This window comes from Rhipicephalus sanguineus, chromosome 7 (assembly GCF_013339695.2).
Source record: "Rhipicephalus sanguineus isolate Rsan-2018 chromosome 7, BIME_Rsan_1.4, whole genome shotgun sequence".
NCBI classification, from domain to species: Eukaryota; Metazoa; Arthropoda; class Arachnida; order Ixodida; family Ixodidae; genus Rhipicephalus; species Rhipicephalus sanguineus.
In genome coordinates, this window is record NC_051182.1 from 107661621 (window position 1) to 107689617 (window position 27997).

The 27997-nt window shown below is 46.6% G+C and overlaps 1 protein-coding gene across 1 annotated transcript; it reads right to left on the reverse strand.

The window, feature by feature from the left end:
- Window positions 1-2389: 2389 nt before the first annotated feature.
- On the reverse strand, window positions 2390-27989 carry LOC119399730 (protoheme IX farnesyltransferase, mitochondrial). The gene is made up of 7 exons (XM_037666567.2): window positions 27977-27989; window positions 26277-26392; window positions 24047-24335; window positions 19639-19763; window positions 16710-16780; window positions 9587-9819; window positions 2390-4699 (listed from the first exon to the last, which is right to left on the reverse strand). The coding sequence occupies exons 2-7, from the start codon at window positions 26376-26378 to the stop codon at window positions 4257-4259; spliced, it is 1263 nt and encodes a 420-aa protein (XP_037522495.1). The 5' UTR covers window positions 26379-26392; window positions 27977-27989; the 3' UTR covers window positions 2390-4256.
- Between the last annotated feature and the right edge of the window lie 8 nt (window positions 27990-27997).

Consider the following 27997-nt stretch of genomic DNA (forward strand, 5'->3'; position numbering starts at 1 on the left):
TGGTGAAAATAGCGTTTCCTTATTTTGACCCGGTCAGAATAACGAAGCGCTATTTTCACGGGGTCGGAATAGTCACTGCCCTCGCGCCAAGGAGAAGTCTTCGTCTTGTTCTTCGACTGCCTTGATGATGATACGTGCAGAGCACTTTAGGGGCCCGGACTGCCGTATGCTGTCCTAGCTTGGCGCAATCCAGAAAAAGCCACGTGTGCTGGCACGCGCTAGCGCGTTCGGGCCTGTGTAAAAGGCTGGGTAAGACGCTGTGACCTCTCCCCCTTACACTCTCTCAGCAATCATGTTATGGCGTCGGCGAACGAGATTATGCAGACGCGCGACGAACCAACGCGTTGTATCCTAGTCAGAACGCGCTGGCACGCGCTAGCGCGTTCGGGCCTGTGTAAGGGGCTGGGTAAGACACTGTAGCCTCTGCCCCTTACACTCTCTCAGCAATCACGGGATGGCGTTGCGGAACGAGATTCTGCAGACGCGCGATAAACCCGCGTGGCGTGCTCCAACAAGAGTTCGGGAAGAGTAACAGCAACTACAGTGAATTCATGGTGTGCTTCACATGCAAGGACGCGTTAACATTGGGCAAGGTGCCCGTGATGAACGGAACTTTAAGTCGACCCATGCGCTGCTTCGCATCCACACATGGTTCCCTTTAGTGGGAGATGGTGAAATTTTTCCATCTCCCCACCTCCCCTCCTTGAAGTATAGTGTGTGCAGCACCATTGCAGGGCATGTGACAAACTCATCAAGCCCTTCTTTCCAGCTTGTATCATGGCGTTGGAATGTCCACGGGGAAACATACAAAATGCAGGATAAAATTGATACAAGCATCCTTCCATGCGATTACAATCGTCAATCGACATCTCCAAGTCGGACATCCCCCCTGCCCCCCTTTCCATATTTCTTCAAAAGGTTTCAGCAATTTTAGAGTGTATCACTCTAAATGACAGCCCATTTTCAAAGCAGCAGTCAATAACAGTCGTCATCATCACCACTACTATCATCACTCATTCTGCGAGTCTGACTTCAAGCTCAGCCAAGGTCCCTGCGAAAGAGCTTCAGCGAAACACTAGTGCGGAGCATTCGTGAAAACTAACAGCGACTCGAGGAGAGTCTTTAGTGCCGCCACCACCAGAGGCTCTGGCTGCGTCCAAGTTCACTGCGCATTCACACCTAGAGCTCAGAGTACTGGCGGTGTGTTATGTTGCAACATTTTGACTCCCTTGTCACAGTGTATAGTCAAAGCACGTTGACTTCTTGTCGCCATTGCCTAAATCAAGTCATGCCATAAATTTGTTAAATCTCTGCAAACGAATGGTCCCGTCCTTTCCCAAGGGAGGCCAAATGGAGCTGTTGCTTAACCACAGCAAATGTTTTTGACACAACATGAACTACTTACTTCTTCTGCATAAACCTGCTCGCACAGGGAGGCCATGCAAATTTCAGACAGAAAAACCTAACATATACACCTGCGCTACCCGGGTCTTAGTGGCCTTTGTGTTCTTCTCTGCCTTAAAATATAACAGTTGAGCCTCGACATAACAATGCTGTGCATGCAGCGGGAAAAAAAATCGTTTTATTGCCAAATTTGCTGCATCGAGGTTTTTGTCTTTCAGTTGCACAGTTGACATTGCATACACCTGAGACCAGCCCATTGCCCTCCACTTTGCCTACGTGCTTTCATGAAGACACCAAAAGAAATGTTAGAAGGAACACAAGCACTCAATGTAGCATGAAAGTGTCACCACCACGATTGTATGATAACCATCTCTCCAAACTAACAAAATGGACTCTCAAGATGTTGAAATGTCAATCTCGGTGTCAAATAACACATGGTGTGGCCTATCTGGACGTCTGTATATTTGAAGTACTACAGAAGGAGATTTTTTTTACCTGCCTTGCCCTTACAAGATCCTTCATATTTTGACGTTTGTTTGTACGATCTCCCAACTGCGCTTTCTTGCTCGTGAGAACTTTGCTGTATTGAAACTAAATTGAGAGCAGAAATACATGCCTTTCAACGGGAGAGAGAAGAAATGAAAAAACGTGCATGACATCAAGAACTTCATTCTGTTGAGGTTCTATTGTACTGTGCTATTTTCAATAACCAGCTTTATTCATTATATAGCATGCCACTCTGCCAGTCTAATTTTTTTTCCCTTTTTCAACAAAAGGAAATGGAAATACAGCATGAAAACTAATGGCAGGTGGAAGTTGTTTACAGGCACATGCAAAGGTGATATAGTATTAGGTGCAGCTCATCTTATCACTGCATGTTGAAAATTGAGCAAACGAATGAGAACAATGTCTTCATTTGAAAATGTAATGTAGTAGTAACTAGTAAATTGTGTTAAATGACAAAAGATAAACAATGCAAGCAGACTCCTGATCAACAAGCCCATCTTTATATGGCACAAAAAAAAAAATGTCTCAGTCAACTCCCGTCAACAAATCTAATACAACACAAACGTACATGAAAGGTGCCTGCGATGTCAGAAAGTTGGCACCTGATAAAATTACTCACCGGGCTCTTCAAGAATCATTAGAAACACCAAAAACAATTTCATGAACAATTTGAAGCATCAAAGAAAAGGCACATAGAGAACCGTTTCGTAGTCGATGCTCATGATTAGGTTGGATTGCCTAACACAGCTTTACCACAGTGGAGGGAAATCCTGAATTCATTTGCTAATCTAGAAGTCTTAGTCTATCTGATAGATCTACAAGCAATAGTGAGTTGTACATGAAGGCCTGCAGTGCAATCGTGTATCTACGAAAACTACACGTGCGTTTTTTAAACACTGCATACGCATTTGTATAGTAAACGACAGTGCAGACATGTGGCCAAATGCATTTTTGAAAGCTGGCATTTGGTATTTTCTGCACAGCAAAGCAAGTTAACAATTTAAAAAATGCATATAGAGCGAGACTCACAGTAGACTTGTTTAATATTTTGTTTTGCTTATTTGATTCAGAGAATGATAATCGCTGCTCTGGAACTCTTTAAGCAGTACAAGTATGGTCACTTAAATACCCAATTGTAACAAAGACGAAAAACATAAGACGTCAAGCATAACAACGTTTAAAGCACACATCAGATGCCATTACAACTTTTGTTGCCACTGTAATAAAAGACGTAATGAGAAAATTATATCTTTTTCAACAAGCTTAACAAACAATTAAATGGAGCAAAAGAGAGTCTTAACCACCAGCAAAAAAACAAACGAAACGTTTCCAATCGATGGCACATGCCTGGTCTAACATTTCGGCAATTCATGATGTTTCTGCCCCGGACGAACCTCGAACACATTGTGCGTACGCATGTGGCAAGAAACTCAATACGTCGAAAAGCAACAACTTACAGTTAATCTCTGTACAGATCTACGTACCTACTATGTACAGTACGTACAGGCTTGCACACCGACCATCTATGCAAGCTGGTACCAGACCCTAAAGCAAACTGTTAAGTACTCGCTCCGGACTAGCAAGCGTTGCGGTTTCAGTGCCACAAAATACATCTGCGTGAATGACGAGGCTTCTTAAATTACGCATTGGCAGGCATGACAAACGAAACGCCTTGTGGACTCATGTACGGCTGTGCACCACAAGGCGTCACAAACGTCTTGATGCGCGTTATCACAGGGCACGTGCTTGAAACGCTCTGAACGGCTTGCAGACGCCTCCTGCGTCTGGTGTCGAGATGAGAAGTGTGCGCGTAAGACGCCCGGCCATTGCTGAATGTACTCGTGGCTTGTGGCCTGTTCTACCTGAACGACACCGACGAGTGCTGATGCTGCGTCGTGGAGAGGCATCTTCGGTTTGGGTGTAGTGCATGGTACTCTGAGAGCGTTGTGAAATCTACACTTGTAGACCTGCCAGGCATTTTGAGCAAGCTTCATCGTCGCAAGTTTTCCGACCGTGGTCACGGACAGTGTGAAGCTCTGATCTTCTCTCTTGAAAAGCAAAGCCTCTAAAACCCTTCTGCTGGATGATAGAAAATAGGCAGGCGGGTCTTTGTGCCAGTGTAGCTGCGACCATGACACTCCCGTGTTTTCTTTAGACCCGCTAGCTTCTTCTTTTAGGCTTAACTGGTGTGCTTCGTTCTGGTCTAACAGGGCTCTGGTAACCTGCTGAGAAGTGCTCGAGTGAGACCACTTTGACTTTCAATAACTTTCCCACAGTCGTGCACTTGCAGATGCATCCCATTCTGCAACTAAAGAGATTGTCGCCTAGGCCTAACGTAAACATCCTCAGGAGTTCCCCGTTTGAAGCGCTGGCGGCAACTGGTTCGCAGCACCACTAGAAGTCTGCTTCGCACCGTCTCGCCGTTTGCTGACCATCATGAGCACAATCAAAACGGGCAAGTACAGCAGGCTCAGTCGAAACAAGGCACGCGATGTCGCACTGTCGGGTTCGCGGTAGAAGTTCCAAGCACGGTACAGCATGTAAGCGTTCAACGGCATCGAGGTGGCAGCAAAGGTCCATGTGGTCAGTTCACTCAGAGGCGCCGCGGCGCAGCACAATGCTGCGAGGAACACGCTGTGTCGGAGCGCAGTGCGCCGGCACAGGTCCGGGTGGGTCACCGACATCATGCGGTAGCCGGCTCGCGAGTAGTCGGGCCGCAGGTTCCACGAGAGGGCATTGAAGTGCGGGAACTGCCACGAGTAAAGCATCGCTCCCAGCACACAGGCACCTGCAAATGGCAACATGAACGTTTCCAGCAGCTGCGCTTCGTTTTCGAACCTGCCATGCATCCATGCCTCTACTATAGGGATTGATTACCGTATTTACTCGATTCTACCGCGCCCTCGATTGTAACGCGCACCCGTTTTCCGCGACCAAAAAAAAAAAAAAAAGTAATACATCGATTGTAACGCGCACCCATTTTTGTGAGAGAAAAGAACAAAAAAAGTCCGTAGGAGTCAAACTTCGCACATTCGGAAGAACAAGTATTTGGGTTTTAAAGAACTAAAGTTTCAAAAAAGTATAACACAGTCAAAAAGCGGGCCTTGCCGCTAAAACTGTCACCACTACGGCGGCGATACGAGTCGCGTAATGGATCAGTCCTCGTCGCTGTCGGACAACTCCTTGTCGCTGTCAACGCTCCTCGATTTCGGGAAACCGGCCCTGCTTTTGTCCACTGAAACCTTTTCGTGAAGCTTTGCTGTAAAAAATCTGCTTCTGTTTGCGCCAGTCTCGCACGCACGTTTCGGGAACTTCGAACTATATCCGAACGACCGCGATGCGGTCCGATTTCCGTCCGTCTCCCTGCACATGTAATAGCTATTCTTTTAAATGCGGCATCGTGGTACACTCGTCGAGTACTTGGAGTCGGCACTTCCATGCCGTCGATGCGAACGCAGAACGGGATGACAATCTCCTCAGCACAGTGCACACGTACGAACTGAAAAAATGGCAGAAATCGTAGGAGGCGGCCATTTTGAAATGTCGATGGCAATACGATAACCGAATTTTTTTTTTCGGTACTCGATTCTAACGCGCATGCGATTTTTGGTCTCGTTTTTCCGGAAAAAAGGTGCGCGTTAGATTCGAGTAAATACGGTAATACAAAGGTGGGGCAGGGTTGTATGGCCAGTGGCAAAGATGCACAGACTGTGGGATCTGAAGAGACATTCACTGAAAAGCAAAAATGACTGTCTTCAGCCTACAAAAGCAGCTGACGTTAGAAACTACAGAACTCCTGACAGAAATGAACAAATGTATTCAGCTGTCAACAAATGTATTCAGCTGCACATCCCTTCAGCTCTAGGTTATGACTGACTACGCTCAAACCTCTATATAACCAACCTGAATATAACAAATTATCGGTTATAACGTAGTAAAGAAAGAATAGCCTTTTCATATGGTGTATTCGAATGGGTGATTTTGAGCGCTCTGAAAAGTGGTCACACGTTCAGTTGGTAGAACCCAAGCGCTCGAACTACCTTCGGTTGGTTCTTCCCAAGCGTCAGCCTCCGACTCGGAGCGCTCCCAACTGCTCTGACTTAGAAGTGAGAGTGTGGTGCGATCTGGCCGGGAGGGGGGGTCACGTGACACTAGATGCCGCGCTTACCTGCAGGTGACAGAGTGACAGCGTGATCGCGTATTTCGGAACGGGAGAGCATCGGACGCGTAATACTACGTACACATGTGTTGTATTGTGTTCGTGGCGTTTTAGAGGCGAAGCTTCTCTTAGTCTAACCTTGTCACGCGTCCGGCGTAAGGCGTAATCGGCAGTATCTCCCTACGACCCATCACCGATCCTTTGCAAACTGCCCACTACTTTGTCTTTGCAAACATCCCACTACGATCCATCACCGATCTATTACTTCACCGACCATAAAGCCGTTATAATGAAGGGGGAACGGAAGCCACCTTTGCAAACGTCTTTGATGATGTATTGGGCTATCGCTTTGGTTACTGCTGGGCGAAACCACTGAAGATTTCACGGTGTAACCATGATTGCTTCAGGAGCTTCGCCCAAGCTCTTCATCATTCACCCGTGGATATGCTGTGAATTTTTTTAGCACGTGTGTGGTCAGTTCACATGTACCAAGCCATAACTGCACCATGTTGAAACAGGCGGCTACTGAAGGCGGAGGAAACGTAAATGGTAGGCTTGTGCAAATAGTAAATTTTAGGTCCGAAGCGAATTCGAAGCAAATAGTGATTTGGTCGAAGCGAATTTCGAAGTGAATTCGAATAGTTTATATAACCTATTATATAGAAAAATGAGCATATTTGTCATGAAACCAGCGCAATATTTTTAAAGTTGAAACAAGGCATATGCATATGTCATTCTTTTTGGTTCAAAGGGAAGTGGAAGCAACTTTGAGTAATAGCAGGATTTGACTTTCGGTAGAATGCAAGTGATAACCTGTAAAATATGTTACGTTTTAAAATTTACTATACTTAGAGCATATAAGTCGGTATAACAAGCTTTTAAACCTAAAAAATGATGAATCAATGTGAGGGTAATACAGTAAAACCTCATTAATTCGAACTCTGTTATTTCGAAATCCCGCACATTAGAAGGATTTCCTTGGTCCTGTATTTTGCAATGTAAATTTGAGTGGATAATTTGAAGCGGCGGCCAGTACCAGCCCGGTTAATTCGAAAACTTTGGGTGCCATGTGCCAATTCCCAATCCCGATTTAGCCGCAAATGTGCAGGAACAATGGCCCTTAGGAGCCACAAGGCAATGCAGTGTAGCGATACTAATGAGTGACAAGTGAAGCATCCCAGCCTCGCTGCTGCCAGCGCAAGAAAAAAACTAAACAAAAGGCGGTCGCGTGGTCAGCTGAAATGTGCGCATGCGGAAAAGACGTGCTTCACTGCAACACAGCGGTGACACGCGGGCAGCATGACGTATGCTTCTCTCAACGTCAGCGCGACATGATTTACCCATTCTTTCTGGGGAAATAGAGAAATTAATAAAGGGCGGTCTGACGGAATTCGCGATGTATGCGAACCACCAAATGGCGGTTGTTCCGGCAATTTGCGCACTTGCACTGTTGGCGGAGTACTTGCCTGCAACGCCTACTTCGAAAACTTCAGTGATCATCTTTTCCACTCAGAACACATCGCGAATTCTGTCACACTGGTCATTATTAAATTCTTTATTTTACCAGAAAGAATGGGCGAATGGTCGCATCATGACGCGCTGATGCTGTGAGGAGCAGGCGACATGCTGCCTGCGTGTCACCACTGTGTTGCAGCGAAGCACGTCTTTTCCGCAGGTGCGCATTTCAGTTGACCACGAGACCGTTTTTTTCCCTCTTTCTTTTTTTTTTCTTGCGCTGGCAGCTGCGAGGCCCGCCGTTTCCCCGGTTTAGCGGCAAAATTGGGACCCGGTATTGCTTGTAGCCGCAAACTAGCAGGAACAGCAAACCACCACCTCTGATTACTTCCACTAATTCAAAGTTCCTAGCATCCCGCTTTTTGTATGTTTGGTTAATTCGAAAACCCGCTTAATTAGATTTTTCACAGTCCCAGTGACTTTGAATTAACGAGGTTTTACTGTATGTTCATTTAACCTTGAAGTGGGGCTTCGCGGCAGTGCGGATTTCTCTTGAAAAGGTGTATTCACGGTATAGCACACCTCCACTGCAGTGAAACCACCTTTACAGGGGGTTACATGCGGTTTATATATGTCTATTCGTTCGTTTCGAATACTTCGAAATTTCCTAGAATTTAAATTCGTTTCGAAGCGAATTCGAATACTGTAATATTCGTTCGAATATTCGAAGTTCTCGAATATTCGCACAAGCCTAGTAAATGGTGTTACAGCAGCTCGCAGACGAATGCCTTCATATCGATGACGCTGAGAAACTTAAATAGGCTTGTGCGAATAGCAAATTTTAGGTTCGAAGCGAATAGTGATTCTGGTCGAATAATTTCGAATTTCGAAAAACCGGCACAATGTTTCAAAATTGTAACAAGGCATGTGCAAATGTCATTCTTTTTGGTTCAAAGGAAGTGGAAGCAACCTTGATTAGGCGACGGGTGGCGCCCGCCATGATAAGTCTACCTCTCGGAGTCGTGAGCGACGGCGAGCTATTGCAATGCGCTTGTCGTTTGCGAAGGCATAGTTTTAGTGATTATTTTCTCATAGAATGAAGCGTGGCTGTGCAAAGTTGTTTGTTTTGTGCTTCATTAGGAGGATACAAAGTCCTCCGAGTGTGCATGCCGAGGCGCCGTATGTGGGCGAAGCCTACGGCTCTTTGCTCGTTTGCCCCATGTCTGCTGAATCACCGTACGCTGCATGCCGGACATCCAACGCCGCACACCGAATCGGAGGCAAGATCGTACCGTCTGTCTCGCCCTTAAACCAGCAGCTCGGACGATGACGCCAGCTCGGATGGTCGACCGCATTTGACGATGTTTACCCGGCGGCTTCCAGCGCTGGTTGCACGGTGGCGCTACAGGCGCGCTGCTCCGAGATCATTGATCCATTCGGTTGGTATGCTACCTCTCGCGCTCTGATTGCGGGCTGCCTTCGCATCTGCCGACTACGAGCCAGAGGACCGGAGCGACCAACCGAATACGCCACTACAGTGCTGAGAATATACGTTTACAATGAATTTTCGGATACAACGAAGTTATTTTTGTGTCAGGTGCAACTTCTTTATATTGAGGTTTGAGTGTATATGTGGAGCCTATTTGCAACTCTTCTGGCATTTTTCACTGGTCGATGCAGAGTGGCCACCGAAATCCTGGAGCAAGCGCTCGGATTTCAAGAGTTCGAATCTGCCAACGAAAAGAGGAAATGCTTCGCGAGAGAGTATACAGGAAGACTGCAAAGATATGCCAGAAGCTGGTACCAGAAGCTGTACTCAACAAAAGAACACAGATGTGACATGGGCAACGCGGGCCTTCTTCCACCCGAATCTATGCATCAGCGGAGGAGTCAGTGAGCCAACGGGGAGGGAGTTGATCCAAAATGACCAGTGAAAAGCATGAACCCATGCCAAATCGACAAGTGAAATTTTGATTTGTCACCACGGAACAACAAAACCTGCTCTGGACTGACCAGCGAAAAATGCCATTCGGCTGCCATTCATTACAGAGTTGAAAGTACCAGGATCCAGGGTGCCCGTGCAGGCAGCCCACCCCATGAGCGGTGGGATGGCGCCCACCACGGATCCCAGCCAGGTGTTGACGATGGAGCAGCGCTTGAGCGGGGTGTAGGCGCACGTGTACAACAGCAGGTTGGCACCACCCAGCAGTGCTGTCAGGCTGTTGGCACCCGCTGACAGCAGCCACAGGCCAAGGCCTGCTGTTCCCGCCGCAAAGGACACGGCGTGCAGAGGGCTGTTGGGAGAACGTACCCGAACATGCCAAACATTACACTCAAACCTCGGTATAACGAACATGGATATAACGAATTATTGATTATAACAAAGTAAATGAAGAATAGTCTTGTAATAGATACAGTGTTAGAAATAAACGGTTATAACGAATTTTCGGATATAACGAAGTTATTTTCATGGCTGATGTGACTATTATAATGAGGTTTGAGTGTATTGTCAAATTGTGACAGTGAAAAGTACAGGAGCCAAAGCTTTAGTTAAAGGGACTTAACTAAAGTGAATCTGTTTAGATTCATAAATTGTTCTCTGAGAACTATAATGTCGTTAATTTCACCATCATATATTTTTAATAGGGGAGAAAATCGAGGTCGAAGTTTCACTTTTAAGTTTCGCGGCGAAATTGCCACATGTGGTGTCATGGATTTCAAACTGTATTTTTCATATTTTGGCGACATTGGCTGAATGAAATTTCCTGAAACTTGGTGTGTTCAGACTATGGCCCCCTCACAGGATAATGTACTGCATTTTTACTGATTAGGAACTACTTAAGACCCGGAAGACGCTGTCAAAATATATGACGTCATGAAATTTGGTGCGGGAATTTCAAGGTGGCGTTCCCATCCGCATGTTCTTTTTGCGCTCTTTCTCTCTTACCAGGCGTATTTTCGTGGCAACCGCGGTGATTTTGGAATTGTGAAAGAGTAATTTACTAATATGGGAAAAATCGTTTTTCTCATTAGTGTCCCTTTAAAGAGGAACTCCAGCAATTTTTCGACATTCACTGATTTCAATTGAACTTTCAATATATATATATATATATATATATATATATATATATATATACACGCACACTCTTCGGTACACTGATGATATGTGCCAAATTTTACAGCCTTAAGTGATTTAGTTTTTTTGGAAAATGCATTTTAAAATTGGTAGCCAATTCCGGAATCATGCCTGTTAACGCGGGCCACCCTGTGTATGTGACGTAATGTGCCTACTCTTTTCCACCCCCACTCCCCCTCACCCAGCAGACGGTTGCAGCGCGTGCTTTCTTCTACGAGGCGACGATGACGCGAGTAAAGTTGTTCGGCTTTGTTAGCTGCGTAGCGTGTTAGTCGTCATTGACATCAGGTCTTACAGTAAGCACGCAAAATATTGAGAAACAAGGAGATCAATGCGGGGCACACCAGCTACGTCACGTGCCGGCGGGTCGAAATCAAAAGGCGATGCTTCCGCGCTCAGATAGTAGCTGCAATCATTTTTGAACTCGTCACTGGTAAGTTCAGACGGGCTGGCCCAGCTTGATTCCGTGTCGGATGACATCATCTTAACACAGCGCACACACACGAACGCAGAAGAATAAGGAACCGACGACACGAGCGCTGATTATCAAATGAAATTTTTATTCATCACCAGCTTGCCTTTCGCGCGATAGAAGAAGCACGTGTGCTATGTTTACACCCTGGCCGGGCCGTAGCGGCGTGTGGCGTATTTTGTGACGTCATCACATACCCAGCACGGGGCAGCTCCCTGTTTCAGTTTCGACTCACCGTTTACTGCTTATTTAAAATTCTTGACGAGTCTCTCAGCAAAATGAATTATCCTAGCTGTTACGGGACTGTTAATACTATTTGAAAATGGCATTATCTCACTATGGTCGAATTAAAGATTGCACTCCTGGTTGGGGCAACTTATGCCCTGAAAGAGCGAGAACAACTAAAAGCAAGACAAGCACATAGCCATCAAAATCTAAGCTTAGGGTGACATGCAATGGCTCTTTACAGTTGATGCGTCAGTATACAATCCAGTGTGACATGTGCTCACGCAAGTTCTACAATGTAGACTGCTGCTTGCTTCACACGTGAGTTGGAACTGCTGATAACATTTGAGAAGCTTCAGACAGACACCCGATTATGCACATTATGCCAAGTGATAACTTCGTAACAGTGTTTAGCTAGTGAGAAACGGTCATCCCCGAAAAAGATAAGGACACGTGTCAACATTAGCAGAGAGCTAGCATCACCAACAGCTGATGGACACGATGTACAGTGGAACCTCGTTAAAGCGTACCTGCCGGGGACGCCGCATAACTATGCACTAAACGGTAGTACGCATTAACCACCAAGTAAAAATTTGCATCTCCTTGCGTACGCCATTGCCGCCAACATAGAAATAAATACAGTGCCACAGCAAATTGCCTGAAGTACCCACTGCAAAGCCTTTTCTTTCTTTTTGCCAAAGTGGAGAAAATATTCTGGTACTTTCGCACGACCGTCCGATAGTGCCGATAGCGCGCGGTGGCGACGCCAAGGAGCATTTCGGAACTATTACAGGGTCCGGTATACGCAGTGACCGACATAGCGACAGAACGGACAGTGTCGGCTTTCCGCGATATATGTGTGTGCGTCTGTACCGCGATCTGCCACTAAACAAAAACTGACACAGTTTCAGTGAAATGCGGTACGGCTGCGTGGAGCCGATCGTCTCCTGGCTAGTTGCGTGCACCGCGTTGCCTTCTCGGCTCACGCCGTCACTGCTGGGCCACTTGCTGTATCGCACGCGTGCATTTGTCGTGGGAGTGTTCTTCGTACCCACTTCGCTCCAGACCATGCACAGATGCGGCGAGTAGCTTGTTTGGGTAACGTGGCGATGACGAACTTCCTGCAAGCGATGCGCACTCCACGACTCTAGCGGTCCTGGCAGCGGACGTAAGCGCGTTTGGGTGGTCGCTCAATAAAAGGGTGCAGTATGGTTACAACAGTGCTATGCTTGCTGTACCGTACACATGCATTAAGCGTGATAGCATCAATGCAAAGAAGTTTCTCGTCGCCCGCGACCAGCAACAGACAAAGCGTCGCACGCTTGAACATGGCCCCGCACAACGAGGTGGCAGCGACTGGCGGCCCAGGTTGTCGCCTATTAAAAGCGTGCAGTAGGCTTAAAGTAGTGCTGCGCCGCACGCGTGCCCGAGCAGATGTCTGAAGATACCTATTGTGATAAGGTTGTCGGCGATAAGTCATGCTGGCGCGTTGATCGGTGGACACCGCCTCACCTTCGTTCTTTCCTAACACTTACCCGCATGGCCACAATTGCGCAGAAGTCGGAATCAGTGATCGACCTATCTACGCACTTCTCGAAAAGACGGAAAACCTTTGGCAGCACAATGTGGCGTCGGGAAGTTCAGCGGTGCAGTAAAATTATATGACACAAAAAGTTATCGCGGTACGCAGGGTACGCATAACCGGTAGGCGTAGAACGAAGCACTACGGCTTAAGCAGTCAGTGAATGCATTCGGCTCTATGAGACTCGGTCGGAGATTCATCGCAACTACATTTTAACTGTTAGTACACTTAAAGCGGATACGTATTAACGAGGTTTGACTATATAGCTTTAAACAAATAGGTACACTCACAGCAATAACATTAGGAGTAATCCGCGTCTGTTTTAAGGTACACTCAAACCTCGACATAACGCACACGGATATAACAAATTATCGGTTATAACGAAGTAAATGAAAAATACTCTCGTCGTATATACCGTTTTATTGTATGCATTTATGATGAATTTTCAGATATAACGAACTTATTTTCGTGTCAGATGTAACTTTGTTGTAATGAGGTTTGAGTGTATAGGAAGGAAGGAAACTGCTGCTGTCTGCACTGTCACACCTGCCAATTCGCAAACACTAAAATTTTTGAAAGTCCTGCACACACGAGGAGAGTTGGGGAGAGGGAGAAAGGGAAGGTGCAGCAGTGGCAATTTTTATCGAAAAGTTCGCCCAGGGTAGGTGCATTTCTTGTGGAATATGCGGGAGCTTCTACTCGTGTTCCGTCCCCAGCGCAGTTTCATCTCAGTTTCGGCTCCTATAAGAGCTGCTTTCTCTTTTTCCACGATCTTGACAAGGTGCGGCTCTTACACAAGACCGAGTTGCTGGGCCTAATTTTTCCTACTACGAGCGTGAAATACGCCGTAATCTGCAATATTCCTCCTCGGTGGCACACCGCCACAAAAGCAAATGCTAATCTTTTCATGGTGAATTTATTACCTCATTTGTGCATGTCACGCAATAAACTATCGTTTCTGTCATGACTGCAACCATTGTTTACATTCGGTTTGCCAGCACGTTTATAGATTGCCATCTTCCGTGCCACTCATGGCATTGGAGATCTCTGTTATGGTAAAGCTAACAGTTTGTCACCTGGAATATAAGTCATTGCAGTAGACTCCCGTTAAGACAAACTCGAAGGGACCACGATCATTTGTTCGTCGTATCGCAAGGTCACCCAAAAAAGACATGCTAGCATGCCAAGTGCATACAAATATGTTACTTGAAAACACTGAATCGAGTAGACTTACAATGGGGAGGAAACGACAAGAAAACATTTATTTGGCTCGTCTAAATAAAAACTGCGCCTTCAAGAATTGTATTTACACAAATCTAACGCGCACCCGATTTCGCGGGTTCAAAAATAAAAAATGCTCATGAAGATTGCTACCACAATTTAACGAGAAAACTGTAGCACGCCCCTATGTTGACGATTAGAAAAAAGAAAGAGAGAGGCAAGCACAATTTTCCTTCAAAGAATGGAAAACTTATTCTCCTGGCAGTTCATTTTCTTCTGTGAGCCGGTTTTGCTGGCTCTAAGGTCACTTCTGAATACGGCTCGATCGCGTGCCATTACCTTGACAAATCCAATATACGCCAAGATGCCTAAGAAAGTCTAGAAGTGTTTCTTCTAGGTCCGGATATTTTCTCATTTTTGACCCATCATAACCTATTCCTGATCAACATGCAGCTGAAGATCTCCGTTCGCGCTACTCACGGTCACACGAAAAAGACACCACAACCGCAGCTGTATCAGCATGCAAAATAAAAATAACCTCCCTTTGTTGTGCGCTTTCATAATGAAAATGGAGCATCTTCACTCGGAACAGATACTTCGCGCACAGGTCTAACGCGAAACAATGCCAACTGACCACAACATGTGCTTGGCCGCCATTGTGTGACGGCGACGACAATGCAACTGATCCTCTGACAGAAGTACTAGCGCCACAAACGTGGTTTTGGTTACGTACTCAATTCTAACACAGGAAATTTTCGTTCCCGTTGTCACTGTCATTCGTTTTTGTTTTTTACACTCCCCTTGCTCTGTCCATGGTGGATGAGATAGCCCTGTAGGAACCCTAAGCTCTTGTGTTCTCGTGTTTCTCTTTGTAATCCGACTGGGGAACCGAAAAACGTGGGGAGAATACAAATGGGTGCAATGGCCTGGGGGTCCCCCAACTCTTTTTGTTGCTTTCTTTGCTGGTAAAGCCGGCACCTCGTGTGGGGGAATACCGGCTTTATCCGGTAACTTTTCTTTTTTGCTTATCTCGCTACGGCCCTCCGTGTCGCGATTTGCTCTGCGTCTTTGCGTCGGGAAGCGCCTTTAGTGAAAGCTTTACTGGCCTAGTCGAGCGAGTTTTGCCGTGTATCTCAGCTTGGCCTTGAAGCGAAGAACGCATACTGCGTGACTTGCCGCGTCCGCCGCCGGGGCTGCTCCGAACGATGCTAGGATGACAAATGCTGTCTTGCCAGTCGTGTCCACGTGTTTAACCACGTGGTTCTGCCAAGTCGGGTCAGCGGGTGAGTGCTTCAGTTCAGCCATTGTGCCATGGTCGCGCGATGGAAGGAGGAAGCGAGGATGATGGCCCATCTGTGCCAAAGTTGTCTGCGTGGTCCCAGTGGCGAAAGCGGCAAGCTGCGTCGGACCATCCTGCGGTGTCGCTCGGCTTGCTAATGAGTTAAAGCGGAAACATGAGTACCAATGCGCAATGTGGCAGGCTGAGACGAGTGAAGAACGGGAACTTTGGCGAGCTAAACGTCGAAAGAAGGATGCAAAAAGACGACAGCGACGAGCTTTAGAGGTGGCAATGGACGCCTTGCGTTTGACTTCGGAAAGTGACGAAACGACAGTACTGTGCGCTCGCAGTATGGCATGTTCGACTAGCCGTATAGTTCGGTTGGCAAACTGTGCTCCGCCCGCCCGCTCGCCCATCCATGAAATTGAGGATCCCAGCAGGAATCGAACCCAAGCATGCTACGTGGCAGTCAGGTATTTCAGCAGAGCCACGCCAGGTCTAGAAACTGCTTTGGAAAAACAGCCTATGCAGACGTAATGTTGGTGCAACGTCAATTGTGGTTGTGGTGCTGGCTATGAAATTTTATAACAAAGCAATAAACATTGCATATGCACTCCTACGAAACAGGCGTCAAGTCAGGTTAACGTCTGTGGTTCCAGTGTTGGCTCCGCTTTTATAGCAGTCTAATAAACGTTACATTTGTATTCCTATGATTCAACAAGGTATATTCAAGCGCTGCTCGACCTTGGAGGAATACGCTAACGAAAGTTACATACAATATTCACATCATCGCACCCTTAAAGTGCACTTCGTTTCGATAATACTGATGTATGTGCTCTAACGTGAGTGCTCACATTACGTCAGACCGCAAGTTACCCTTTTAACGCCAGTGTTTTCGACGCGCCTGGTAAGCCCACGATGAGCACACAACTACCATACTTACAAAAACATGTCGATCCACCTCGTAAAGCTCAAAGCCAAAAAATGCAGCATAGAACTACTCGCCGACTGCTTCGCATGAAACCGTTTCCCACAAGGCGTGGGATCTGCCGAATTTTTTTTGTCTTCAGAAACATGCTTGAAGTGAGCATTCCTCTCATACCCAGTGCCTCGAGTTGCCACAACAGGCTGGTCCCTACACTATTACACTTTCTTTCTGGTATGCAATTTTCGCAATATTGTACCGACACATCCTTCAAATACCCAAATGACACACTCCTGAACGAATGACCATGCTTGCTGTGCCTCACGTGACAGTACGGGACGTACCTGAGGAACCCACGCACGAGGACCCGGTTCTTCGTCCTGTTCATCTGGGAGTCGTACGGCACCTCGAGGAACTGGGACAGACACACAAGGGAACAATGCACTGAACATTCCAGCCACACCTTCTGCTACAAGGCATGCATGTGGAAAGGGCCTATTCCAAACACCGTAAATAACATGGAAATTTTACATCACAGTGGGAATTTAAGTACAGTAGAACCCCGCTGATACGTTTTTGAAGGGACCGTAAGAAATAAACGTAAGAGACGGGAAACGTAAGAGCCGAAAAACAGGAAAAACTACAAAATATTTAGTGGTACACAATTTTATTTCAATGCTTACGAGCAGCACGAAAATTGGCGCGTTCAGCCGCGATCTAGTCGATGTATAGAAACACGGAGCTGGGGACGGCCTCATCCACAGAAATGTAATCAACGTATGTGATCTTTTTAACACCAACAGCTGTAGGCATGAAAGAACTAAGCACACGCAATCACGACCAGCGCGGCGAGTCCGACCGCGAACCGCGCGCACGACCGTGCGAGCTCCAACCAGCTCGAACTCCTCCCGTCCTCCGACAAATAACGATGATGATGAGTCTACACCAACGCGATGGCAGAAGTGAATGCCAATCTCGAAGGCCTTGCTTTCGCAAGCAATTACGTCATAGACGCCATGTTTGTGCAATACAAATCTCAAAGGCTGTGCTTTTGTCAATAGTAAATGCCAATCTCGAAGGCCTTGCTTTCGCGAGCAGTTACGTCATAGACGCCATGTTTGCAAAACGAATCTCGAAGGCCATGCTTTTGTTTGCATCAATTGAACGATCCTGTTGCTTGCGCCTCTCATGCGGCTAGTATTACGGGCAAACCAGGCCAAGCTGCATGAAAATGCACCATGGCCGCTCTCTTCGGTAGTCACTCGGTCGGCTCCGAGCGCACTTCGCGACGTATCATACGGGAACGGTCCGACAGTTACGACGTAACAGCGGGGTTCCCAATACATTGTATCCTATGGGAGCTATGCCGGGACCGGCGGAAAACGACGTAACAGCCGGGAAAACGCAGCAGTGAGGAACGTAACAGCGGGGTTCTACTGTAGCTGCAACTACGTAAGGAAGTGCTTGCATGCACTTTCTAATGCGTAAAAAGTTTACCAGACCCCTCTCATATGTAAAGCACGATGCTTAGCAAGTGTCGAGACATTTTATATTAGTACTAATGTTAATAATAAAAATATCTGGGGTTTAATGTCTCAAAATCACGACATGATTATGAGAGACGCCGTAGTGGAGGGCTCCAGAAATTTCGACCACCTGGGGTTCTTTAACGTGCACCTAAATCTAAGTACACGGGCCGCAAACATTTTCGCCTCCATCGAAAATGCAGCCGCCGCGGCCGGGATTCGATCCCACGACCTTCGGGTCAGCAGTCCAGCGCCATAACCACTAGACCACCATGGCGGGGAGTACTAATGTTAGCTTTTATATTCTGGACCTGTTACCATCAATGCTATGATGATGCCATAATCACGTAGTAAGCTAGATAACACACTTAAACCTCTATAACAAAGCCGCATTTGACACAAAAATAACTTCGTTATATCCGAAATTTCGTTATAAGCACATATTCGGACCACTGTATCTAATACCAAGGCTATTCTTCATTCACTTCGTTATAACCGATAATTCGTTATATCCGTGTTTGTTATATTGGGGTTTGAGTGTAGTAGTATAATGGTGCAAGAAACTAACAAGAGTGTTTCATAGGTTTCATTTTTTTCTCGACACTCCTTTGACAATGATCGCAGGAATAGAGCGAGCCAGTCTACGACAATGCCAGGATCACTGACTTCTTCAAACAAGAAATTGGTTTGTAGGAAGAAAGACATGAAAGCAGGCCATGTCGCTCGCAGAGCCAAACTTCACAGACTACTAATTTGCTCCTGATGTTCCATTTGTGAATACGATGCTAGAGTCATGAATGCTAGGATACGAATGCAGTTTTATATAAATTGTAAACTCACCTGCTCAATGTAGGTTGGCAAACTCACACAGACTTCGACCAGGCCATAAGTCTAAGTGAGTCCAGGTGAGCAATATTTTGCCGAGTTTGAGTCCAAGTGAGCCATAAGCGTAAAATATCTTTTTTGAGTGAGTCTGAGTGAGCTCCACCTCTCTTGCCGACCTATGGCCCTATTTACTCATCTTCACCATTACTATCAACCCTATGTCAGCTCACATTTATACTCACATCTACTCACGCATAATTTAACGCACTGGCATTGCTACACCACCTATTTATTGATGAGAAACATGAGTTACGGAGCCGGGTGGTGGGGGGTGCCTTGACCTCCCCCTGCGAACTCTTTCCTGGGAAGATCTTGATAAAGATATCTCGTGTGAGTCGTGTTTTTCGTAAAAATGTCCTTGCTGGATTGCAACCACAGATAACTTGTGTTTGAAGATACGAGATCAAAGGGCACCGCATAGAGAACTGAATATATGAGATATTGGCATTAAAGAGCATTAAAACCGCGATCGAAAAAGCTCGATATACATGCCCGCATGAGTCGACTCACTCAAGCTCCCTCAGACTCACACTGAGCCATGAGTCAGGGTGAGTAATATTTGGGTGAGTGAGTCCACGCGAGTCCAGCTGAGAAAAATGTTAGTGAGTCTGAGCTCGAGTGAGTCTAATTGCGGAAAATATTGGCGAGTTTGGGTCCGAGTGAGTCCCAAATGCAAAACATATTTCTTGAGTGAGTCTGAGTGAGCTCTACATTTTTTTGCCGACCTATGCTGCTTAATATTCTATATTTGGTTCAATTAGCTTCTGCAACCGTTCAACTCATGCTCGATTCGGTCACAAAATTCAGTGTTCACACGCCCCTACCAGAAACGGAAGGTCGCCCTCAGCCGTGCAAAACACACCTGGTTAATGGCATTTGCGGCACATGACGTCAGCGTGGTTCCGGCCACCGTGAACAGCACAACCCAGGGGTCAAGGGCTCCGGGAGCCAGGGCATAACCTGCCAGTGTGGTCGTCACCACCAGACCTGTACGGAAACAGAGCATGATTCTTAATATAGTAATTGTTGGGATTGTACATCCCAAAACCAAGATATGATTATGAGAGATGCCTTAGTGGAGGGCTCCAGAAATTTCGACCACCTGGGGTTTTTTAACCCTTTCGCTACCGTTGACGAATATAGTCATCATGAGATTTTGTAACAAAATGATCAGAGGCGACTATACCCGTCATCAACAAAAATTGGTCCCACACATGGAACCAGTGGAGCCTGTATGGCCACACTTGTCCATGTTGAGAAATTTGTGTCTCGGTTTTAATTTGATTGCCATTTTTCATTCTACTGCCATGCGATGAAGCCACCTTCGAGTTATCTTTTTTTTAGGCGATTAGTGAAATAAAGAAACCTCATTGAATTGAAAGAATACTAGTACCATTTTATTCAGAAAAAAATGTTCTACAAAGTGAGCAAAAAAAATTCTCGGTAATCTTGGCGCGTTTTTATTCTTTTCTTATGGCAGCAAATGGGTTAATGTGTGCCTAAATATAGGCACAAGGGCTTCTAGCATTTTGCCTCCACTGAAATGCAGCTGCCACAGCTGGGATTTGATCCTGCTACCTTCGGATCAGCAGTCGAGCACCATAACTACTAGACCACTGTTGCAGGTAGAACGGAATTCTTAAGAAAATAGCATCTACAAACATAGGCTACCAACATTTTTCACGCCGAACAGCTGCGTTTGCCATAGTCACTGTCAATGCCATATGTTTTCTGCCTACAGTGGAACTTCGATTATACGTCCCCCGGTCCTGCGACAACACGCGTTTTACGACGAATTGGCTAGGTCCAGGCAAAACCCCCATATAAATAATGTATTAAAAACCTCAATTGTACGACGCGATTTTACGCCGGCCCCGCCTCGTACGATGCTTCGCTGGACTGTCTGAGAAAAAAGAAAGACCTACGACGACGCAGGCTGGCACGCAAGCACACTGCGGCCGGGCGGCCAGATGAAAAAAGTCGGGAAACCAAGGAACCAAGTTCGTTCCTCCGCACATTCTGGCACACTATCCGCGCTGCCACCACAGGGCCCCTTCAATTTTTCGCCACACAGTCGGCCATAGCTAGCCAGAGCCAACGTTGGCCAGTCAGCCGGAGCACATTCGTTTTGTCGCATTGCACTGCGCACTTCTGTTGCGGTCTTTTTTTCGTTTTTGTTTTTTTTTCCCCTTCTTCTTTTGGGTGGTTCTGGAGAGACCGTTGTGAGCAGATAACATGGCAGATAATTTCGAGCTCGCTTGCTAGTATGCGATAACTTTCACTAGATTTTGCGTTGTTGCACTGGCTGCTGCATATCTGCAGCAGCTGGACTTGAGAATGGGGGCTAAGAACAGAAAGATTCTTCTTCTGCTTGACAATGCACCATGCCATCCGTCAGAAACATCGCATTTGAGAAATGTGAAAGTTGCATTTCTGCCCCCAATTGCACTAGCCAGCTACAGCCACTTGACGCCGGCGTCATCAAGTGCATGAAATAGAAGTATTGGAAGTTTCTGGTGCAGCTTCGGCTGGCGGGCATGGAATGCAAGCAGTTGGACAAGAAGCTTTCTGTGCTTGATGCAATGCACTACATTACTAGTGCATGGGACGTGGTTACGCCGGAAACCATCACCAACTCCTTCAGGCAATGCGGCTTTAAGGGAAGTGGTGCTTGTTCTACCAGTGAAGCTGCAGTGCCAGTTGACGACGAACCAGAGTACGGCAGCCTGGAGCTACCGAACTACTGCCTGGAGTGGACTATGTTGGTGCTGATGACAATGTTGCAGTGTGCAGTGCAGTGTCGCTGGATGACATCATCGAAACTGTGCATCCTGACTCTGCGGAAACTTCCGACGAGGAGATGGACAACGTTGCAGAGGCTAGCGCGTCCGTTCTGACGTACGCGGACGTGTTGTGTTACGTCGACAACATTCGGCGGTTTGCTTGCGCAAGCGACAAGATTGGCGACTTGCTGCCAGATATCGCAGCTTTCGAAAGGAAGCTGATGCTCGTGGCTGGGTAAACTCTCTGAAAAAAATCACAGATTTTTTTAAAAGGTGAGAATAAAGATTTGTTCACACCTTCAATAAAATGCATGGTTGTCATCTTTTCAAGTACACTCTAACCTCGATATAACGAACATAGATATAACGAATTACCGGTTATAACGAAGTAAATGAAGAATAGTCTTGTCATTGACACAGTGTTAAAAATAAATGTTTATAACGAATTTTCGGATATAACGAAGTTGTTTTCGTGGGAGGTGTGGCCCGGATTATACGATTTTGCATGATCCCCTGAAAGTCGTATGTATACAGTTGCCGACCGTTTATTCGGACGCTGAAAATTCGGACATGCTCGTTTATTCGGACACCTTCGCGGCACCGCCATTCGTCCCATTGAAGCAATGTAAACTCACGACCGAAAATTCGGATGCCCCACAGCCCGCCGTTCGATTTTTCGGACTCCGGCTAGCTGATAGAGTGCGACGTTGAACCTTGACAAGCTGTCAGCAATGTTTACCATATTTTTGCTAGGTTGCCAGCACTGAAATCTTCCACTGGCTATAACTGGAGATCGTGCCAGTGTCAATAATCCACGCGGAAATTACCGATCTCAAAGGCTATGTTTGTTGGCTACATGTAACGGCTGCCTTTTGGCTTTAGCCAGTCAAGTATCCATTGACCGGCTACCACGGCCAAACAGCAGGCCAAGCCAAGCCAAGATTGGAATCGGCTCGGTGCGGTGTTTGAGGCGAATGGCAGCGCGTACGAGTACGACGCGGATCCTAATTCGGACACAGAGAGTGCGACAACATAAGTGCTGCAACATCAACTAGCCCAACGTCGTTTCCTTTTAGTGTGTAAGGATTTGCTTTGTCAGATGTTTCTGTGGCTAGGCCTGATCTGCGTCCCGAGCTTTGTCTCTCTCGCTTGTTGCTTGGCGTGAGAGGTGTTGCTCCGTCGCCGCCCGTTCCATGTGCGCCGTCGGAACTAAAGAAACGCGGCAACTACGAGGCCCTGACAATGGCGAAAAAAGCGGTGATTATTCACCAGGTGGAAGTTGCTTGGGAGTTTTCGCCGAGTTGGGCGATGAGATCATCTGTCAGCTACTCGAACCAGCGCATGTGGACAGTGACTGCCGTGATAACGCACCTCCGACACCACAGCCATCAAATGCGGATTTAGCGTACGCTGTTGCAGTGCTATTGCCGACCTGCAGGGGTGGCCAAACATTGGTTGAAATACAGGCCGACTTGGTCGCGCGTAAGCGTACATATGTACAGACACGCACTGATAAGTTTTTTCCGGCAGCTGGGCCAATAAAAGTGCTTTTTTCTGGTGAATCTTTTTTTTCGGACTCCCGATTATTCGGACTTTTCGGCGGTTCCCGCCGAGTCCGAATAAACGGTCGGCGACTGTAATCGAAGTTTCACTGCATACCTCAAAAGGCCCTCACCAGGATGAGGGGCAACATGGAACAAGACACTTTAATCTGTAGTGGCATGTAGCCAGCCTATTGGTTAGTGTGCACTACAACTACGCATGTCTTGTCGAAGAAAGGTTAACTGTGTCCCTCACCTCATGGTGTAGTCTAGTTCCAACATGCCACAGAGTATTCTGCCTTTTCAGCAACTGCAGAGAACTGTTGACCTATGATACCGATTCAGCAGGAGTAAGGCGATACCTCTATTGACAAGCACTGGAAATGCGTGAAGCCTCATGTGATGGCGAGAATTGACAAATGCTTTGGAGCAGCTTGTTCTCAATCCTGTCAACTTAAATATCTTCACATATGCACTTGCTGGTTAGCGTGTACTATCACTAAGTGTATACCGTATTTACTCGAATGTAACGCGTGCTTTTTACCTGATTTTGCTACCTAAAGTCGACCCTTGCGTTACAATTGAATACCGAAATAACCATTTTTTCTTCATGGACTCTAGGAAAAGTCACCCCTCAAGTTACAACTGTGGTCACGTTACAATCGAGTAAATATGGTAGTTATGCTGCATTCTTGGCAGGTAAATATTAAATAGGGTTTTGTGTTATAAGTTCTCTTGTGCTTCCCTTTGGTCTTTGTCTTCTGGGGAGGAGCGCACTTATCACTGGAAAAGAACAACGAACCAGCTAAGCGTCACGAACCACACTGTCCAGCAACTATACCGCAGTTGCTGGAATTTGTCCTCCCCCTCTTCTATTCTGCACAAAGCCTCACCGCAAAAGCCAGCCCGGCAGTCAGAGCTTTTACAACCAATTGGCCTCACCCACCTGTGAGTCGAATCTTGCTCAGTGCCATGTAGTAGTGGGGTAACCGTGCAGGGTCTAGGTGGCGCCGGTGCCATTCCTCGCTGGGCTCGACGGATGCTTGTCGGATGGGCTCTGGGGAGATTACGATGTCGGTGCCATAGCTAATGGCCGCGTCCGGGACGCTCATCAAGCGACCTGCTCTGGCCACGAACAGCACCGGAGGCTCCGCGCAGGCAATGGGAGCGAGCTCTTCGCCGGCCTTCGTTTCTTCCACGGCAACCTTGGGCACTGTTGTGCTCGCCCGTCGCACCTGCAGCGCCGGCCACAACGTCATCTCACAGACCACTGTTATGAACATAGCTAGCAGCCAAAAAACAAAAAGGCAGGCAGGTCACAGATGGATAGATAGCGTGCTTAAAGGGACAACAAAGGCAAATATTAAGTAGACGTTGATTGTTGAAATAGCGGTCCAGAAACCTCATAGTGCTACTTTTATGCCAAGGAAGTACTTATTTTGAAATAAAATCACATTTTAGTGATCCGCATCGCGTTAGCACAATTCAAATCACCTGCCTGAAAGCGGTCCCGTCACTGTTGCCGTGCCCAACGTTGCCCGCCTTTACTGCGCGGCGACGCACACCATTCGGGCATCCGGCAACATCACATGCATGTGGCATTTTGTTGAACTTTCTGTCAGAGCGACTCTCACGAGCGCACAAAACACACGCGGCAGTACGCGATACCGAAACTACCACTGAGACGCGACTGCGTGAGCGAAGCAGGGCGCCGGGTGATGCGCAGTTCGGCGCAAATGGAACCTTTGAACCACGCGCGCCATTCCCCATGGCAACGCCAAAGAGGTTCTTTTTTCCATGAATCAAACACAAACGAACAAGCAGCATTTTATTACGTCTCTTGATGCACAGAAGGTTCTTTTTTTATTGCAGCTAGTTTGATTACTAGGTGAATAATTGTATTCAAACTCTCCCACGTCATCGGGATCACTTCCAAAATGTTCCACTCGTGGCGCTCCATCATGCGATACATTTAGCTTAATTTCTCCGTAAGTAGGGCACTGCTGTTGATAATATTGCCATTTTAGACGTCATACATTGAGCTTTCACTCTGACATAAATTGTTATTTGCCTTTAGTGTCCCTTTAAACGTTATGACTGTGAGCTTGGCTTGCCTGATGTCAGGTGGAAAGCTCAATCTGCTAAAGGATGCCAACAGCAACAAAATATCAGACTACACCAAAAGCCTAGTTTCCGAACATTTCAGTGTACAGAGGAGAGCCTCTGTGCAAGGTTTTACACGTGAAACAGGAGTGGAAACGTCACGAAAGTCTAGCAAAAGTAACTGCTTTTAATACCAAAACTGAGAAAAAGAAAGGAATGTCACCACTACCTCTAATCGGAAGTTACGTGCGACAGAGGGATGACCTGGAACGCGCGACACCTTGACATGACCTCCAAGACAGAGGAGGAGCTAAAACATCTTAGAGGGGTCAGGCCTGAGGCAACGTGACAACAGCTATCACCACGTGTGCAGACTGCTAACAAGAAAAGTGTACCGTTACCTCTTCTGCTTCCTCCCTGAGATAGCTTCAGCGGCGTATACTTTTCACTTGAAATGAATACAGTAAAAGCTCGTTAATTCAGATTTCACGGGACCAGAAAAACTATCCGAATGCCAAATTATCGGAAGTATCAAGAAGACAATAAAGAAATGTCTATTACATCAATGCACTTTCATTTTCTTGAGGAATACGAAACCGAGGCACTTACAGAGCAATGTGAGCCGCAATTTTCGTCATTCGCGACTTCACAATGTGACCACAGCTCAAGAGCCCCATGTCTTAAGCCAAAACGTGCTCTGAACCCACGCCTTATTACGTACAAACAACGCAACTGCGGATAGCAACAACACCTTTAAAAAAGCCCGCGGCTGTTACGGCTGTTCGTGAAACCTGTTTTCGTTCCTTTGCATCGCACATTTGCGGTTCTTCGTGCTTGGCATGCTACGAGGATCGTCCGAATTAACCAGGTTGCCAAACACGACAGAGTTAACGAGATTTTGATGCAATTAAACGATGCATATGCTGGCCAGGACCAGAGAACACGCCCAAATTATCCGATTTCCTGAATTAACAAGCTTTTACTGTATATCTAATGTGACAGTCCATCATAGTGCGGCTTCAAATGACAGATTCGAGCTTCCAGTTTTCACCAAGTTGCCGGAAGTTGCTTACATTGTGCGGCCGGTAGACACTGCGCAGGTACCGCACGCTTTCCCTGGTCTTCAGTTGGGTCCGGGCCAGGCTTGGCAGTGACAGCATGGCTAGACACGACATGCCGTTGCCGTCACCTGCGAGCAGCAGTTAACAAATCTCATCTGAGTCTTGCAGGCAAAGCGCGGAGTCACACTAGCTTCCCCAATTACGACCGTATCCTCGTGTACTAAAGAGGTCTCTGCCGCAGTGTTTCAAGCTGCTCCACTGGCATTGCAACTGGACACTATGAATAACTCCTTCGTGCATTTTGTGCCTGAGACTGTACGCATCATTTTAGCATATATGCGATCATTGTATGTGCCACTGTCATCACCTAACACCTGGCGTAGTAAGCCAGGCGATAAACCAGGATAATGTCTCCGGGATAATCATAAAAAAAATGTCTATCCCATCGCGTAGTGTAGCAATGTTCGTGTGTGATCCAGTGCTGTCCCGGGCTGGTAGAGCAAAGAGCAGTGGCACTTTCAGCAGGGTAAGAAGAGTAGTTTGAACAAGAGAGGGCTGCAAAGAGAACAGGAAATTTATCGAAAGTAACAAAGTGTATGTCCTGAGCATCACACCACGTCATATGTAGCAAGGTGGCAGCTCCATAGGCACACTGAACAGATACAAAGAGCACCATGATGGCAGCCTCCACAGCATAATGCACCATCATCATCTGTTACATCCAATTTATTATCTAATAAGATATGAAACAGAGTAGAGTTTAGCAATCTTCATGAGCAAGACTTCAAGAAGTTTGTATAACTAAAATTATGCTACTACGTCATTCTTAAATGCAAGTAGTAAGCCTCTAATATGCCGTTCAAGACCAGTATTATCTTTATTGCAAGTTTTTACTACTTGAACGCCTACACATCACTTCAGGTGTCCCTTTTGATGTGCATATGTGCAAAACAGCAATATACATGCGTGCCATGTTTTCATGACGTCGCTGTTTAAAAACAGTGCCACACAACAGGTATAGAAAAAATATATGCATACATGCTAAAGCATCATACATATATAGAATGCGTTCGAATGCGACTTTCCGGGATGAAAGGATCTATTTTGGCAATACTTTAAACGGTGGTAGAATTATCTCGGAATACGGTATTGGGGATAATGAATCGGTAGTCCAGCAGTTCGAAATTATTCTCCAAAACATAGTTAGCCACCGCGATCTGCCAAAACAACCGACGATTAGCCCATGGTCAGCAATGAATGAAACATCGCGAACTCGCTTTGAGTATCAGATACAAATGGCCAAGACTAGGTGTGAAAGCCAGCGTGTTCTTAAACGTTCAGACAATCCTAAAGCCGGCACGTCAGCAACCCGCAAGCTGAGAGTTTGACGCATGGCAGGCGGTTTCACTCGGCTACATCGACTCTGGGCCGGGTTAGGTGTCCGATAACAAACATATGGTTTATCAGCAAGCAGGAGCAGAGTGCAACGATCGCAAGGTGAAACTTGTACACAGTTACATGCTAGCTTGTATTCCATTGCCTGTTATTTTACGCAAAGGTCAGCGGACAAGGTCAGAAAGTACACCGCGAACAAGCTGGGACACTGAACTGAACATCACACAGCAGCCGTATCCGCACTATATTTTTACAGTTTGGTCGGGCGCATTAATATGCCACGGTGCTTGAGCCAGATCGAAGGAAGTGTGACACACATCTCAAGCGAATCTGTGGGT

Excerpts from the sequence above, each read along its gene's own strand:
- LOC119399730 (XM_037666567.2), bottom strand. The coding sequence starts at position 26,378 with ATGTCGTGTCTAGCCATGCTGTCACTGCCAAGCCTGGCCCGGACCCAA. Across the intron at positions 9,820-16,709 it reads CTCGTGCGTGGGTTCCTCAG|CCCTCTGCACGCCGTGTCCT; the intron begins GTACGTCCCGTA and ends TTCTCCCAACAG. Across the intron at positions 4,700-9,586 it reads CACGGGCACCCTGGATCCTG|GTGCCTGTGTGCTGGGAGCG; the intron begins GTACTTTCAACT and ends TGCCATTTGCAG.